General features: G+C 39.3%; 1 protein-coding gene across 1 annotated transcript in view; it reads left to right on the plus strand.

Moving 5' to 3' along the window:
• CAMK4 (calcium/calmodulin dependent protein kinase IV) overlaps positions 1 to 16,634 on the plus strand; it is a 143,588-nt gene that overhangs the window by 72,889 nt on the left and 54,065 nt on the right. Inside the window, exons 3-4 of the mRNA XM_038123944.1 lie at positions 8,369 to 8,431; positions 8,969 to 9,051. Of these exons, the coding sequence (XP_037979872.1) occupies positions 8,369 to 8,431; positions 8,969 to 9,051 (146 nt within the window). The remainder of the gene's footprint in view (positions 1 to 8,368; positions 8,432 to 8,968; positions 9,052 to 16,634) is intronic.

Consider the following 16,634-nt stretch of genomic DNA (forward strand, 5'->3'; position numbering starts at 1 on the left):
ACAAAAGGATGGATAATAAGGGTAATAAGGACCAGCTTATTATTCACATGAAATTTCTTCACTAGCAGCAAGCATTGCACTTGGCTAATGTTATAAGCAGATATCATTTATTCCAGATCTTTATTGCGCAGCTGAGGGCTCCTGAGAATTCAGAGTGACTTTAGATAAAACATCAATAACAGGAAACATCCTATCACCAAGTAACTCTCATTTCTAATTTTTATGTGGCACTTTGTTTATTCAGAGGGATAGTGTGAATGTGAAGCCAAGATGTTTAATACTGGATGCATTACCCAGATAAAAGCTGGATTAATAAATTTGCACTGAGAAGAGAGGGAATTTTTTGATTTGTTATGGTGAAAAGCAAGAATATACAAGAAGATGGCAAGTACAGATTTATTAATAGAACCATAAATGCATCTATTTTGACAAGACCAAAAGAAGTTACCTTTGATTTTACACATTGTTCTTGCATCTTAAAAGTGTCCTCCCCCACCCAGCTTTGGGAACAGTAACAATGGCACTAACACACTATAAATAGTGAATCGCTGAAGTGAGTGAGCAATTCATGAATACCTAATAGACTTAAATTTGTTTGCATTAACTGCTCAACAATTATCTAACATATTTGCAGAAATCTATGTGTTAATGAGACAGGGAAAGAGATAACAACCAAATTAGTCATATAGTTAGACCGTAGCCTATAATGAGGTTTATTCTAATGAACATATAACTTGTTTTGTACTCTCATAAATAAATATAAACATAAATAAATATACAACATAAAATATGTTGTTGCAAATGACCGGTGTTGTGCAAGCTGTAAGAGGCTCTGAACCTATCCATTCACCCTGTGGTGATGCCACCAAGTTAATGTGGGTGAGTAACAGAACCTGTTCACTGTGGATCCTGTGTCTTTGGGGAATGTTACCTGTGTCTGGTCACCTTTACTACTGAAACCATGTATTTCAAGATGCAGGGCCTGTTAATCTGATATATCAGGGTGTGATTTCCTGTGCTGAAGTTTATGCAGCCACATGAATTTTCTGTATCCATCTGATGGCTTCCCTGCAAACGTACTGTGCTTTTCTTCAGAAACAGTAGAGTTGCTTCTGCAATGGAACAATTTACTCTTAATAGATTAACAGTCCTATCTCATGAAGATAGAACAGTCTCTTTCAGCTTCTACAAACCCAGGTATTTGCAGGCAACAGCTACCAGACATTTAATCAGCTGACAGGACAAATGCAGGCACATTGATGTAACCAGCATTATTCCCATGCAGGTGTGTTCAGTCTGAGGAATACGCATCACTTGAAGGACTACAGTTGCAAATTGGAAGCATGGACATATGTGCAGAAAATAGTTGCTCTAAGAGTGAATATTTTTTGGTTTTTTTCTTCATTAATTACTTCTTCATTAATTACTACTTCTTCAAAATTACTTATGTAGGGTAAAAATAAAAATCCTCAGTAAACCACTGTTGTTGTTTAACTCCAGCTGGTTCCTAAGCCCCATGGAGCTGCTTACTTGCTCATCCCCAGCAGGATGGGGAGAAAATCTGAAGGGTAAAAGTGAGAAGACTCATGGGTTGGGATGCAGACAGTTTATTAGGCAAAGCAAAAGCTGTGCACATAAGCAAAGCAAAGTAAGGAATTCATTCACTATGTTGCTTGGTAAGCCATCTCCAGGAAAACAAGGCTCTATCACCTAGAACAGTGACTTGGGAAGATCCTGAATTATCCCACCCCCCTTTCCTTCTTGTGCCCCAGCTTTATGTCCTGAGCAGGATGCTACATGGTCTAGAGTATCCAAGTATCCCTTGGGTCTTCTGGAGTCATCTGTTCTAGCTCTGTCTCCTCCCAATTTCTTGTGCACCTCCAACCTTGTCCCTGGTGTGCTGGAATGAGAAGCAGAAAAGGCCTTGGCTCTGTGCATGCCCTGCTCAGTAATAACAAAAGCATCCTTGAATTATCCACACTATTTCTAGCACCAATCAAAGCCCAACCCTATGCTAGCCACTGTGAAGAAAATAAACTATCCCAGCCAAACCAGCACAACTGCACAGTGAAAACTCTGGGCTGAGTTTAGGGAAGACACTACAGGGCTGTGCAGTTGCTGTTGTGCTTTATGGAGTTGTTTATTGTGCTCTCTAGGGAGATCATTTTAAGCTTGAGTGCAGACAGAGCCAGAATAATCTGGCCAGCTTAAAATACAAAAAGATTATTTCAAATTCTTTTGTTTTTAAGATAATATTAGTCCGCTAGGAGTTCAAAGGTTGTTGCCACACAAGAGAGAGCTGCAGACCTTGCTGAGAAGGTCAAGCAATGCCCCACCAAGAGCAGCTGCTAAAACATAGGAGGAATTCTTTACTTGGGAAACTGTTTTCATTCAAAAAAGGTCATTCAATGAACAAATCATCTAAAGCAGCTGTTAAATAAATGTCCTAGTTAGAAAAATTATGTATCCTTTCATTCAGAAGGGTCAGCTTTGTAAAATTCTGCTTTTACCTACTGTCCACTGCCATGCTGATTACTGAATTACATCAGAGTAATTCAGAGAAGTGGGCTGAGTCTCATATAAGTCCCTATTTTCATTTGTCCTGGAATCTTTCTGTCATACCACTTTTTGTAACCTCCATGATACTTTATCACTATGCTGAAGACTGACATCTTTATCTTATCTTGGTACATAGATGAGATCAGATAATTTCAATAAAATCCATCTTTATAAAGACATAAAAACACATTCAGAAGTCTTCTTTAAAGTGTTTTATCCTTGAAGTCTTGACTGAAAAATTTTGTGAGAAGATAGTCTATGTATAAGCTGGGCAGAAACTGGAATTCCTGTCATTCAGGACATTCTGAAATTTAGAAGCAAAACCTTAAACTGCATAGAAAATATTTTCTTTGAACCTTCTTCTTGTGAAGATTTATTGAAATTCAAGCCTATTTTTTTTTTCTTCAAATCTCTCAAGAGAGCCTGGGTAACTCATCACTCCTGTGTTTAGCTGTGACAACTGGGAGAGGACCTTTTAGACTACCAGGGAATGACAGCTCTGCTTGTGTGTAGTCTATGTCTGTACAGGTTTTAGTATTTCAGCTTAATGGTGAGAAGGCAAAATAATGGCAAAATTATAAATGGTAATTAGGAATTGATGCCATAAAATATAGAAAGGTTTAGGCTTCAGAGCAGTTACTGTATGAGCAAATAAACTTTTTTCTTGGAAGCACTTTTAATAGTGTAGTGTCAATCTAATAATGCTTTGCACCGTGATCCCTGTAAGTGCAGAGAAACACATAGTCTGAGAAACACAGAGAACCAGCCTGACCTGCTGGTTCAGTAAAGAATTAGTTGCTCATATTAGAGGTGTTCATGTGAGTCAAGAAGTGGGATATTAATTAAGGAGTTGTGCAGAGCTGGTGTGAACAGACTTCCTGAGGTGGGCAGTGCTGTGAAGCTCCTCAAGAGATATTTTGCACTGATTTTTTCACAGCCATTGCCTGGGCACAGTGTTTTCACTGCACTGGGGTTACACCTGGGCAAATGTGCCACTTTGCCTCCACAGTGCCGAGGGAAAGGAGAACAGCAGAGACTGAGCTTGCAGGATGAGGAATAAACTCTTCCTCTTGTTCTCTACTAAGTTTGAGGGTACAGAGAACATCCAGAGAACTGGCAGCCTTTTTTTAGGGTGGTACTATATTGCAAAGATGTAGCTGGATTAATCTGTGCAAAGTGGTGGTTCATTTTATCTTGTTTTATTTAATTCAACACAGAAACAACACTTTTATATCTCAGTGGTTTTTAGCATTGCTGCATCTCACCATCTTGGGGCATAGAAACAAGGAAGAATCTCAGCTTTCATTGTGGAATTTTCCATTCCTGTCTCTTGTCAAAATAACCTGAAATTCAAAAATAAGAAGTACCCTGAATATAAATCTAATGTTTCTTTTCTGCATGACCAGTATGAAATTTCAAAGACAAGGTAATTGCAGACACATATCTATAAAAGACATAAATACCTAATTCTGCTGAAGTGAAATAACTGGAGAGAAAAGGACTAGGAATAATCCAGGAATGATCACCCTTTTCATGTAAATGCTTTGTTATAAATTAAGGGAGCAGCATTCCTAGATTGCCTCTTGCTCCCAAGTTCAGGCTTTTGGATCTTTGCTGCTGTAGGTACTTCATCTAGTTAGATTAAAGCCAGCATGCAGGTGCTTGTCTGTGCTACAGATACAGCTCCTGGTTTGCTTGCTAGAGTTTACTGAGGAGTGCTGGAAGCCACAGCACCAGCCAGTGACTGTACAGCACCTACAAGCAGTTCTTGCAGATTTGCTGCCTTTCAGCATTCCATGTGCCTCCACAGGCAAGCTGAGGAAACACGTAGTTGCTATGCGTTTTAATGATCACAGGCCTGTAGTTATGATATTTTGTGAGAATCCCTTTGCTAGGATTTTCTTCTCCTGAGAAGCTGAGAGGGCCTCAGCTTCAAGTGTAAACAATTTGTTATCTGCTACTGTGGAATGCAGCAGGTGCTTTCTCGATTGGTCGATGTAGGATGTTTCTACTTGGTGGCCAATCGAGGAGGCAGCAGCTCTCAGACTCTCTGGGAGTCACAGAACTTTATTATTCATTCCTTTCTATTCCTGTCTCGCCTTCTGATGATTCTTTCTCTCTGTTCTTTGTAGCATAGTTATAGTGTGGTCTTTTTAATGTAATATATATCATAATATAATAAACCAACCTTCTGAAATGGAGTCAATCTCTCCTTCCCTTCACCAAGTCCTAACTGAAGACCACCACATCACAGGCCATCTAAGAACTTTGTTTGGGTGTTTTTTTGGCCTATGACAGTGAAATCTTCAAGCACAGGGTCAGCAGTGAAGGGATGATAAATAACTGGTTTGGGTTTACCTGTCAAATGACTTCTCTAATTGACATGGGTGTTCCACAGCAGGTTGTTGTTCTGTGGGCCTATCGCAGCAAATGCCTCTTGATTACTTGCAATTTAAAGTTTGCAAATACAGAAAATAAAGCTTAGTAAAATTGCACCACTGTTAAAATCACCTGACCAGGCATTACATAAGTAATGTTTTTCACACAAAGTAGAAATCAAATTACACTGATGAAATATTTGACCAAAAGCATACTCTAGTCCATTTAGCATAGATTAAAATCAAAGAATAAAGGATAGAAGGAAAAATGTGCAACTAGTGGAACTGTGAAACCTCTGAAAGTTAAATTTGATTGCTTTATCTCTTCACAAACAGACCAGCTCTGCTGATCCCTTTGTTCTTGACTGTAATATACTGAGAGATATCTCACTGATGCTCCTGTGAGTAATGCTAATTTAAGGAAAGTTCAGATAGTTTTCAAGCACTTAACTGCCTATTTAAATTGCATCCAAAGAGGAAGAGACAAAATAAAGAATTTTGCAACCTCCTTTTGATCAGTTATTACATACACACAAATCAGACCACTGTATTAGATCTAGCCCAACATACTTAATTTGCCCAAACATTTGTGGTAATGGCATATTTTGATTAAATTATCTGAGTTTTAAAAAATGTTACTATAGCAACATACACTCTAGAGTGAGATGCCTGACTCTCATCCTAGCAAATAATTTCTGTCAGGAAATTATTTGATAGGATGATGATAGGAAAATTCAGTATAAATCACTGAATTGCTGATATTCCTGCCCAAACTAAAAATAAGATAGGTTTGGCCCTGATATAAGTAGGTACCTTTTTTTTTTGGTTGAAGCTGAACAAGCTAAGAGTTGACATAACTCAATCTGTACTTAAGGTAGGAGAAGGTAAGAAGATTAAAGTGATAAAATAGCCTGTCTGTAATGAAGTGTCACAACTTAATATGTGCCTGTTTTTACTCTGAAACATTTCATATCACCTATACATGCCCACTTCTGTAGTAAAATCTATCCCAATTGCCATTACATATAAGTTGGTAACACTCATAAGTGTTTCTCTGCAGCATATTTGCCATTGAATCTTATCATCTTGAATTTTGAGGTACCTTTTCCTCATACCGTAATCTGAGAAAGTGTGAAAGTCTACTGTTGCATGTCAGGTCACAAACCTGATCACAGGGGAACTCACATACAGTTTGAGAGTAAATGTCTACGAAACCAAACACCTAAAACTGAGTCTGAGTCCATGTTTTGACTTAGTTAGGTGAGATGCAAGGTGAGAGGAGGCTTCTGTACTTTCTCACTTGTAACTACTCAGTGCCAAAAGAAGTCCTCTTTAGACTTTGGGCAGCCTTTTCCATGCTTGCTCCCAAGCATGCTTGGTGCCCAAACATTTTCAAAACTTCAGGAAACAAGCTCTGGGTTGTTCAGTCTGTAGCAGTGCTTTTGGATAAGGTAAATTTTTCAGTCTAAACTGCTCTGCTGGGGATATCACTGTCTATGCACAATTGTACATTAATTTTTCTGAGGTGCAAAGCATGTGGGAATGGTCACAGTGTGTATTACTTTATGAATCATCAAAAGCTCCTTGTTGCCCTACAGTGACCTTTGGAAGCCTTTGCTGCATGTTTGCACTCACTGAAGTAGCCCAAAGTGATGCCAAGGAGACATTAAAACTGAGCAAGACCACAGGCAGGTGCTAGCGGCATTTTAGGAAAAGCTCACAGCAGCCTATCTTCAAACCTGCTGCTCAGTTTTTATGTATTAGGAAAAGAAATTTGTTAACTGCATTTGGAGTAGAAAGCAAAAAAATTTATAAAGCATGCATTGGTCACAAGGTTAAAAGGTCCTGGGTTTGATCCCAGAACAAGTGTTTATCCTTGAAGATTTTGTTATTGGCTGTATTATTTACCTTCAATTAGATGTTCAGGTAATGCAATATTTCATTCCTCGTCAATGTTTGATTTTTTTCTCCTTCTTACATGCACTGAATTTGTCCAAAGTTGGTTTTTCTTGCTTCATTTTGCTTCCTGGCAAAGGTACTAGAAGAGAATGAATGTCAGTAAGTTTTAAGAAAGCTCTCAGGGCTCTAGTTTTCTACTCATTTACACCACTGTGGTATTAGTAAGCTGGAGTTGTCCCTGATTGACACAAGGGGAGAATCAAATTCCGCCTATCCAGTAGTTCTGAATGCAATGGATACTTGGATTGTGTTGATGCTGGAAAAAAATAAATTACTGAGAAGTAGCTCTCTTCTTTCAGGCAATAAAAAACCCCTATGTGTCTTCTTCACTAAGAATTTGAAGGTATTTTTATGTCCCCTTTATAGGTTTATATATTATGACTGCCATTCATTTCCCATCTGATGTAAAAAGTCAAAACCAAAACTTGACTTTGATAAAAAGCCTCCCCAAAGAAAAACAAAAAACAAAAAAACCCCTGAACCAACAAAAACAAAACAAAAAAAAAGCAGCGCAAGTCCCTCTCAAAATGTTCTGCTTGACATCGTGTATGTCATCAATTTTGAACCACAGTGACTTGCTGACTCTTACTCATTTCGTTTAAGAACCCCTGAGTCATTAGTGTAGGACTTCTTTAGGGTTTGGGAGAATACTTGCCAATCAGGTGGTTTCCTCATAAGTGTATTAATTGCCTTGGAAACATAAAAGCATTCATAATTTGCTTACAAACATTTTCCATTCTTGCTTGCTTAAGCATTCTAGTTCTGGGAGAGCTGCAGTTTTCTTTCCTGAACAAAATATTCCCTAGCTCCACACTTCTTGTGAGAAATGTCTGATGACCCCCAAGAACATAAGTTGTGATTGTTGAAGACTACAGTTTGAAAAGGGAAGGGATAATCTTCTCAGAGGTTTAACCAATAATTTGAATTAATAGATCATTCTGTCAGAGATAGTTGAAGCAAATTGAGGTTAAACCTTATACTCTGTGGCTGGTGGTATTTGGCCTTCGCACCACTTTTTTGTTCTAAGCAGTAAGTTACACTACTTTGATGAACACATCCTTCATGCAGAAACCTTTTCCAGCACAGCTGGTGGACAGTGTGTCAAAAGAAAGCTAGCATAAACTCAACAAAAATAAGTAGCAATAGACAAGGTCAGAACTTAGATAAAAATAGGAATTTTCTCACCTTTTTCAGATATCTTTCCTATATTGTTCCTATATACTTCTTGTGTGACTCACATGTATATTGGTAATAGTTTTGCTGGGTGTGGACATTTCTCTGTTATAGTATCCATCTCGTGGTAATGGAAAATTTCTCTTTCCAGTATGCTTGACTCGTGTGTCTCACATTACCTTACTCTTCTGAGAGCTCTGGAAGTGCTATTCATACATAGCATCCTGTGATTCATGCAGAAGTTTCTATGCTGAAGATGGAAATAATTTTTTCCCTTTTTCCCTCCCACTTTTAACCAGGTAGACAAGAAAATTGTCCGCACTGAAATTGGAGTTCTCCTTCGCCTTTCACATCCCAACATTGTAAGTTTAGCCAAGTTATTCCACTCCACATTTGTTTACTTGTTTTTTAATACTCCTTCTGTTTGTGAGAGAAGACTGTTGTGGTTCACCTGTACAGACCTGGATTAAAGCTCTGGGTTCTCTTAGTGGGCATGCTACAGCTTTTTTATGAACATCTGTTGAGGAGTTATACTTCCATTTTAAGATAAAACAATGATGTTCTTACAGAGCTGAGTGAGAAACTGTGTGAAAGAAGTCCTGCAAATGAAAGTAGAAGTTGGTGTTTTCAGTCCTGGGAGACTTACAGACCAAAAGGTCTTACTTTTTGGTTTCTCTGAGAGATTGGCTGATGGCCTCTTAAAGTCCTGTATTTCATACAGGTTACTGAGGTATGAGAATAACCAAAAGAGTAAAAAATAAGAAAAAAAGCTAGCAAAAAACCTGGGAGAGAACAAGGTAACTCTCCCAGCTGTGTTCTATGTTCTACTGTTGATCTTCAGAAGTGCTCTGCAAGAAGACAAATAAGCAAAAGAAATACTTTCTGTATTCTTTTACCAGATAAAACTGAAGGAGATATTTGAGACCCCTACAGAAATCAGTCTTGTTCTGGAACTCGTCACAGGTGGAGAATTATTTGACAGGTAAGTTACCTGTACATACCTCTTCCAGTACCTTCCTTCCCCAAGGATGTTAGAGTTCAAATTTCTTCTTTGTGTGTAAACCCTGTGTTAGTAATTACTGGAATTATTTTACCAGCATTTGATTAATTCACATGAATAATTATCTGCAGCAAATATCCTAAGAGTGCCTTTGGAAATGTAATTACCATGACACTTTTGGGGAAAAAAAGAATGAGTTGAAAGAAAATGAGTTGAAATGGAGGAATTAGCCAGTAAATGTTGAAGAAAGGTTCTCAGAGGCACACAGCACTGAGTGTGTTAGAGCAGACAAAAGATGGGAAAAACTGGCAAAATCTCATTGACAGGTCATCATAAAACAGATTAGGTGGCAATCAGCCTGCCAGGAGGATAGTGTTATGTCAAATAAAAATTTTGTAAGCGGACTAACAGGAAAGAAGTTCTCTTTGGTATTCATTGGGTTCAAACATCTGGTTTTGCTACAAAGGTTCTTCAAGACAGCTGTTGAGTTCTGAAGGCTTTGCTTATGAGGCTGCACATGCTTCTGGAGTAAGTCCATATGCATAAAGTGAGATGATTCTGTAATAGTGTTGGGATGATATTTTATTGGTAGGGATTTGAGTTTTTTAGAGTAAGAGATGATAAGGAACATCATTTTATACAGGCTTGAGTAAATAAATTAACTGACTGGTGTTAGTGATTTCAAGCTCACATAAGGACAGGTTGTTTGATATTCCTTGTTCTGTAATTAAAGTTTAGTATCATAGATGAATATTACAAAAATACACATCAAATATTCAGTCTGAAAGTATCTTCCATTTGAAAAAACAAAAGCATATTTGTTTTTTTATGCCATGGTCATATCTTAAACCTTGACAAGAACTATTTCTGAATAAAAACAACAACAAAAGCAACTGCTCCTGTGACATCCTAAGTTCAACAGAAGAAGGGTGATTACTCTCTCAATACTGAGGCAAAGGAATGAGGAGAGACATGCTGCAAATTAAAGTACCAGTGAGGGCCCAGTCCTGAGCTGGAGACAACCCCGGTCAAAGTGCCTTAACTTTCATGTAGCCCTTTCTATATCCACATAGGTTTCACATTAGGTCATTCTCAGGAGGGCTGGATGCTCTACAGGAGTCTTTCATGAGATCTTGCAAAGGCAAAACACAAAAACCCCAGTGAAGCAGTTGGTTCCTGAGCAGCAACCATCTGTGTGGTAGAAGAACTGGAGAGAAAAGATTTCATGGGATCCAGGATGATGAACTGCATTATTTGATGAAACCAGAATTTAATATACTGACAGTTTCAACATTGTGTAAGTTGTACTCAGTATTGATTATGGGATTTGAACTGTCAGATTGATCTTTTCAAAAAGATTGGATGCTTGATCCAATAGTTTGGACAACCAGGACCAGTTGTCTGGCATTCTGACTAGAAGCAAAGTCACTCAGTGGAATTGCAGAGCCCCCTTGTGATGCTATGGATGAGCACCAGTATTGTGGAGATCTGAACTCTGCATCCTCCTTTACCCCATGTACAACAGAACTGGAGACTTTGTCAATACAGACCTCTGTGATTTGGAAAAAGACCCAACAAGCATGAAACAAGAAACCATATTAAATTATTTTCAGCTCTTAAGCTGGGAGTATTACTTCATGCTTCAGCCTTAAACTAAAAATAATTAAGCAGAAATATGCAGCCAAGATGTTTTGCACTAGTGACTCCAATTAAACATTAGCTGTTTCCCCTTTCTAAGATGAGCTAAAGGATTAACACTTGCATTGTTCTGTACAATGGCTGCCCTCTGAGTTTTAGGGACGATAAATTTGCTTTCTGGCTTAGGGCAGATTCCCCTCTCATACATAATCTTTTCAGTCCTTACATCTTTTTATCATGCATGAAGGAAATGTTCTGACTGACAGAGAGACCTTGTGCATGCCTTTTTCTCTGCTTGTATGATTCTCACCGCGGGAGAAAGATAATGACCTGGAATATCTCCTCCTGAGCAGAGGAGCTGTGTCAGATGTGGAGGGACAGCTGTGACCAGGTTTGAGATCCACCCCATGTTTGTTCTCAAGGTGAAACCCTGTGTGGACAAGCAGGACCCCAGTGTGGCCTGGTACTACCTCCAGGGTGTGGAATACCATATGTGCCTTATTTGTAAACCACTGCCCATACACAGACAGCAAAGCAACTTTTGTACTCTGGAGCAGTTACTCTTATTCCTCTTTCTACCCAGCTATCAGCAAATGACACAGCTGGGCCTGTTAAACAAGGAGTGCTGCTCTCCTGGCTGCAAACATCTTCATTGCTGTTACTGCTAAATCTTGTAATATGTTGCTACTTTTTATATCAACTGTTTTATTGCTCTGGTTTTCTCCCATCCCAGATGGGATCCATCCATTCTTCTTCTGAATAGTATTTGTGCTGCAGAAGAGTAAGTTCTTCCGTGTAAACATCCCTCTTATCATGAAGATGATTTTATAAATACCTAAGATCCAACTAGTCTTCTAGAATCCTATTAGCATTGTTGATGTGCTGCTAGTTTCATGCCATTCTAACTAAAAGTTCTGGATAATGAAATTATTCATTTCCTTTGCCATATTTAACATTACTGTCAAATCATCCACATTATTGCTAAAATGAACTGTCATTATGACAATTTTTCAGCTCTATTACCTAAAGGGAGATAAATTGAAATGAATCTATCAGTTTGACACCTGAGTTAATACAGTTAAAATCAGATTGATTTTGGCTGTATTTTTGAAAAGAAAACTGTTCCTCAGACTTCATAAATCACATTGTGGGTCATACCCTACATACCACTCCAAACACAAACTCAAAACTGGAGATGTTTGTGTAAATTAGAATATTTATTGACAATGTACATGATGATTTTTGCCAATCCAGCAAGTGAGGAGTGACAAAGAGCTTGTGGCAAAGAATGACAAAGAGTGGCAGACCAGGGGAGAAATTTACCAGGACAGAGAGAAAAATGCAGCAGGTCTAAATTAACTGGTATTAAAGTTCTTTACAGGTGCTGCATCTCCAGCCTAGTGCTAGGACTTACTTCTCGCATTTGCTTGTCCCTCCTCTTTCATTCCTGCATGGCTAAAACAGACAGGCATGGTTGAAGTGCATTTAAACTGGCAGTGTTTTGACAGAGCCTCAAGGGACAATCTTCTGATAAGGCTCTGAGTGTTCCAGCAATCAGAGCCCAAAAGCACAATCTGATATCTTGTCCTTTATAGGCTACATTTTATTCAAGTTGGGGTTTTTTTGCATTCAAATTTTATTCAAATCTATTGTCTTCCAGCTGAATCACCAGTATATCTCTTTTTCAAAAATGAATGTCAGCAAAAAAACCTCAACTCTACTTTAACTTCTTTTTAGTCAGAATACCTGCAGATTGCCAAGAATAGTTTATGGTTTTTCCACTTCAGATAAAAATGTCAATCTATATATTCGTGTTTTTACTTTGGCATCTTGACCGTAGGCTTTTCTGTTTCTTCTTTCATGTTATTATTAAGTGCACCAAAAAATGTCTAAAAATAGCACTTGCAGCTGACAGTCTCTTGTCTCACTTCCATTTCAAGTTTCATGTAATTTCCTGTGAACTCTAGGTTCAAACTCATATTCTCTTCTTTTATATAGTATACATTAACAAAAATATTAATTGTTCTAAATAATTTGCCTTTTTAAGAGGTATGGGAATGATTGCTTCTTATGGACAAAATATAGCAAAGCTTTCCCAGACTTTAGGAGCATCTTTTTGTTTGTGCTCTTGGAAATTAAAATTGCTAAGGGATGTCAAAAATATTCAAGGAATTAATCAGTCACTAAAGTGGGAGTCTTTTATAAGTTAGTGTCAGAATAGCACCTTCTGTTTGCTTCAGTGCCCAGGTCTCATTTTGTCATGGCAGTCTGTCTGTCTTCTGAACAGGGGTCAGAGAAGTCCTTTGGACTCCCTGCTTCATGGGATCATGTCACAGATCCCTCACTCAGAACTGGCAAAATGGAAAGAGGTTGTGACTTGACTATACCAGCTATGCCTATTCTCTGAAGCTGGAGTCAAGACACAGAACTGATAAAAGTGCTCTTTGATATCTTAGTAGATAATTTAATTTCTCCTGAATTTAGCTTCAGTAATGATAAAACTGAGTAATTTCAGGATAAAGACATACATTAATGCTCATTTGTAGTCTTTCCAATGTAATTTGGTATTTTGTTCTCATATAGAGTTGTAGTAATGCCTTTACATCTGTTTTTTTGGTGGTCAGTGCCTAATTTTCTGTCACTCTGGAAAGTGGGAAAGCCCTTTGTAAGTTGTACTTATCAGTGCCTGTGAAGCTTTTTAGTGTATTAGACATTTTTAATAAAGAAAGTTCTTGAGATTATAGCTCCTCTGACAGATGTATTCTCAGTTTTCTACCACAGCCTCAACATTGTAATATTGATATACATAGTCTGTATGGCAGACAAATTTGGTGAGTTAAACTAATCTGCTAAATTAATTAGAAAGTTGATTGAGGCTTAGCTGAATTCCTTAATTATTAACAAATTTTAATTTCTTGTTTGATTGAAATGCAGAGAGGTTTTGACAGCCATTGAGGTATATATACCTACAGACTATGTAACTGTACCTTACATATATATGTACATACAGAAAGTCCCTGACTGACCCAAGTGTAATGATGTGTCTTCTGTGCATTGATTCAACACCTCTCCTGAAATTATGAAGTCACTTGATGTGTGTGCTTTGTACATTTTGGATTTAATTGCTTAATGTGGACATTATGACAAGAGTGTAAAGTGAAGTCAAAATGTTTTAGGAAGAAGTACAGTTTTCCTAAATATTCAGAGCACTGAAATGCTTTTCCTAGATGATAATTAAGGAGATTTTTTAATGAAAGCCTGAAAAGCAAATATGTTTTAGGTAATGTACTTCTCAGTTCAGTGTTAACTTTGGGTCACAGATGTAAGCAATGCGTCACAGACCTGTGCACTATAAGAGGTGCCAAGGGCACAAAAGAAGAAGAGGTGAACCTGAAATAATCTTGAACTGAATAATGGTAATGTGAATGCTCCTGGGAATTGTGAAATAGAGGAAATAGAGGGTTATGCAAGCTGTGCCCAGTTCCAGAATTTGATGGTCAGTTGTTCACTTTTGCTGGGAAGTAGGTGATATGCCAGAGTGAGCTCCAGGGCAACATGTTTGAAATGTCATGGCAGCTACAGCTGCACTGGTTTGACATGGAGTGGGCAGGTGGGTCACCTGAACTCAGGTAGGATCTTTCTACCACCCTTTGGCATCCATGGTTTTGGCTTTTGTTTCTTAAATACCTCTGTAGTCTTATGTGTAAGCTATTCCAGTGACTCTCCAGATGGATAATTATATTGTGCAATATTAGAAAAAAATTTTTCTTCTGTAAATTCAGCCAGTATTTGTTTGCCCTGTCCCCAGGAGGTAGAGAGCATGTGATTATTTATTCTTTAAAGCAAACTTCATAGAAAGCTCTTATGCAACAGAGGATTCTGAAAGACTCCATTTTCTTTGCCCCTGCAATCTTTTGTCCCCCATTATGTTTTCTATGTTTCAGTTACTGTCTATTGAAAGTCTCTCACATTGCCACATCTTTCCCATATCATGGGGCCCTTAGCTAGTCAGAAAAACCCAATTAAAGCCCCAGCAGCTGCTGTCAGGCAGCTTCATTGGTGCCTTCAGTGCTGCTCTTTTCCCCTCTCTAAGCCACTGCCTCCTTTGCAAGCTTTCAGGGATTCCCCTCCTCACCCCCTCTCAGCAGGCAGGAGTTGTGACACGCTCCAGGAATTCTGTTTGCTGCATTGCCTCACACAGCCTGTTACACAGAAACTTCTGAGGGAAGCTCGCAGCCATGAGCACTGTGGCTGCACAACTTCTAGAAGCAAAGACTGTTATTTTTAAAAATATCTTCTGAGATCAAGCTCCTGAAAGGTGAACTTGTCTAATTCTGTGGGTGCTACAGTAATGCTGAGTTGGAAGTAGAAAGTTAAAGAGGGGGAAACAAATCTGAGTATGAGCTATAAGAAATATGTACACTTTCTCTAAATTCTCCTGCATGCCTCATTTATCAGAGAGTGAGTCTTAACAACAATGGAAAAACAGTTTTCCTGAATGACTGCAGTGCTGAATTTCATTTCTAAACACAGTATTGAAGAAAAACTTCTAGTTTGTTTCACAGGGCATCAGATCCAAACCCAGGTCAGTATTTCCCATTATCTTTTTTCAGGTGACAGACAGGCAGTTTGAGTCATTAGAGATGGTAATAGCTAGCCTGCTCTGGAATATGAACATGATTGTAGAATAAGGGAGATTCTTAATCAGAGCTACTTTTAAAAATATTTATTATTCCTCAATTTCGTAGTATGGGAAATGCATACATATTGTCGTGGTTTGAGAGGAAATGAGTTTTTGGGAGGTGGTAGTGGTCAAACCAATAGGTGCCCAGATGTGGATATTGGCACCTGGTTTGACCATTGAGGATATGGATCCGCCTCTGAGAACACAGGGGTTAAAAGCGAGAGCTCCCAGGGGATCGTTCTCTTTTGGTTCCGGTCGGAGGAGAGTTCAGACCTCCCCTGCCCAGCTTCGGGCTGGGTGGGGGAGGGGAAAAACCATGCGGCCGAGGGAGGTGGGCCCGGAGCCTTGGGCAGAGACGGAAGAGACGGAAGGGTGGAAGAACTCGGAGAGGTAGTGGGCAGCCCCCCTTTCTCAGGAGAGAGAGAGGAGAGAGGTGCCAGTGCTATCTTGAATTTGATAAGCACTGGCCTGGCCGAGGAAGAGAAGGGGGGGGCCCGACGAGGGGAAGAGTGCCCGATGAGTAGTGTGGGAGTTCGAGATAAGCAGAGACTGTGATTTTAACCCTTCCGTGAGACGATGGAAAACCTTGCAAATGCTGATCCTCCGGGAGCTGAGGGAGGAGAGAAACGGATAAGAAGGAATGTGCAAGTGTGATGCAGAGTTGTGCAAGTGAAGAAGGACTGGGAGAAGTTGAGAAAATCCTAGGTGGAGGAGATGATGGAGTGGCTTTTGGCTGGACTTTTTCTTGTATAGCCATGGATAGAACCTTTCCTGTAATACAGAGACTGCATTTTAGGGGGAGGCTGCGCCAAAGGAGTGATGTGAGCGGAGACGACAGGTGATGAAGTGCTGGTGAGACCCCTCGGCCCCAGGGGGTGAAATATTGGGGGGGACTGGTGTCCCGAAATGAGGTGAGAGACTGTCGTTCTCTTCTGGAACTGGGCAAGGCCTCCTTGAAAGGGGAAACCCTAAAAGCAGCTCTGGTCCATGTGCAGTGGTGAGAGCACTGAACATGGAAGGAAGAAGTCACGACGTGTAGTTGCTGAGTGACGGGGATTTACCTGTGGTGGCACAAGGAGGGCTCCTTCTCTCCTTGATGAAATGAGAAGTGATTGTCGGAAGGGTGGAGATGGACTGAGTTGATTATCTGAAGGGTGATGGACTGGATTAAGATCTAAGGTTTTGTGATATTCTGTAAGAATTGAGTGGGGGGAGGAGAAATGTTTGAAAGGTTTCCATTCTG

The sequence above is a fragment of the Motacilla alba genome, chromosome Z (genome assembly GCF_015832195.1).
Source record: "Motacilla alba alba isolate MOTALB_02 chromosome Z, Motacilla_alba_V1.0_pri, whole genome shotgun sequence".
NCBI lineage: Eukaryota > Metazoa > Chordata > Aves > Passeriformes > Motacillidae > Motacilla > Motacilla alba.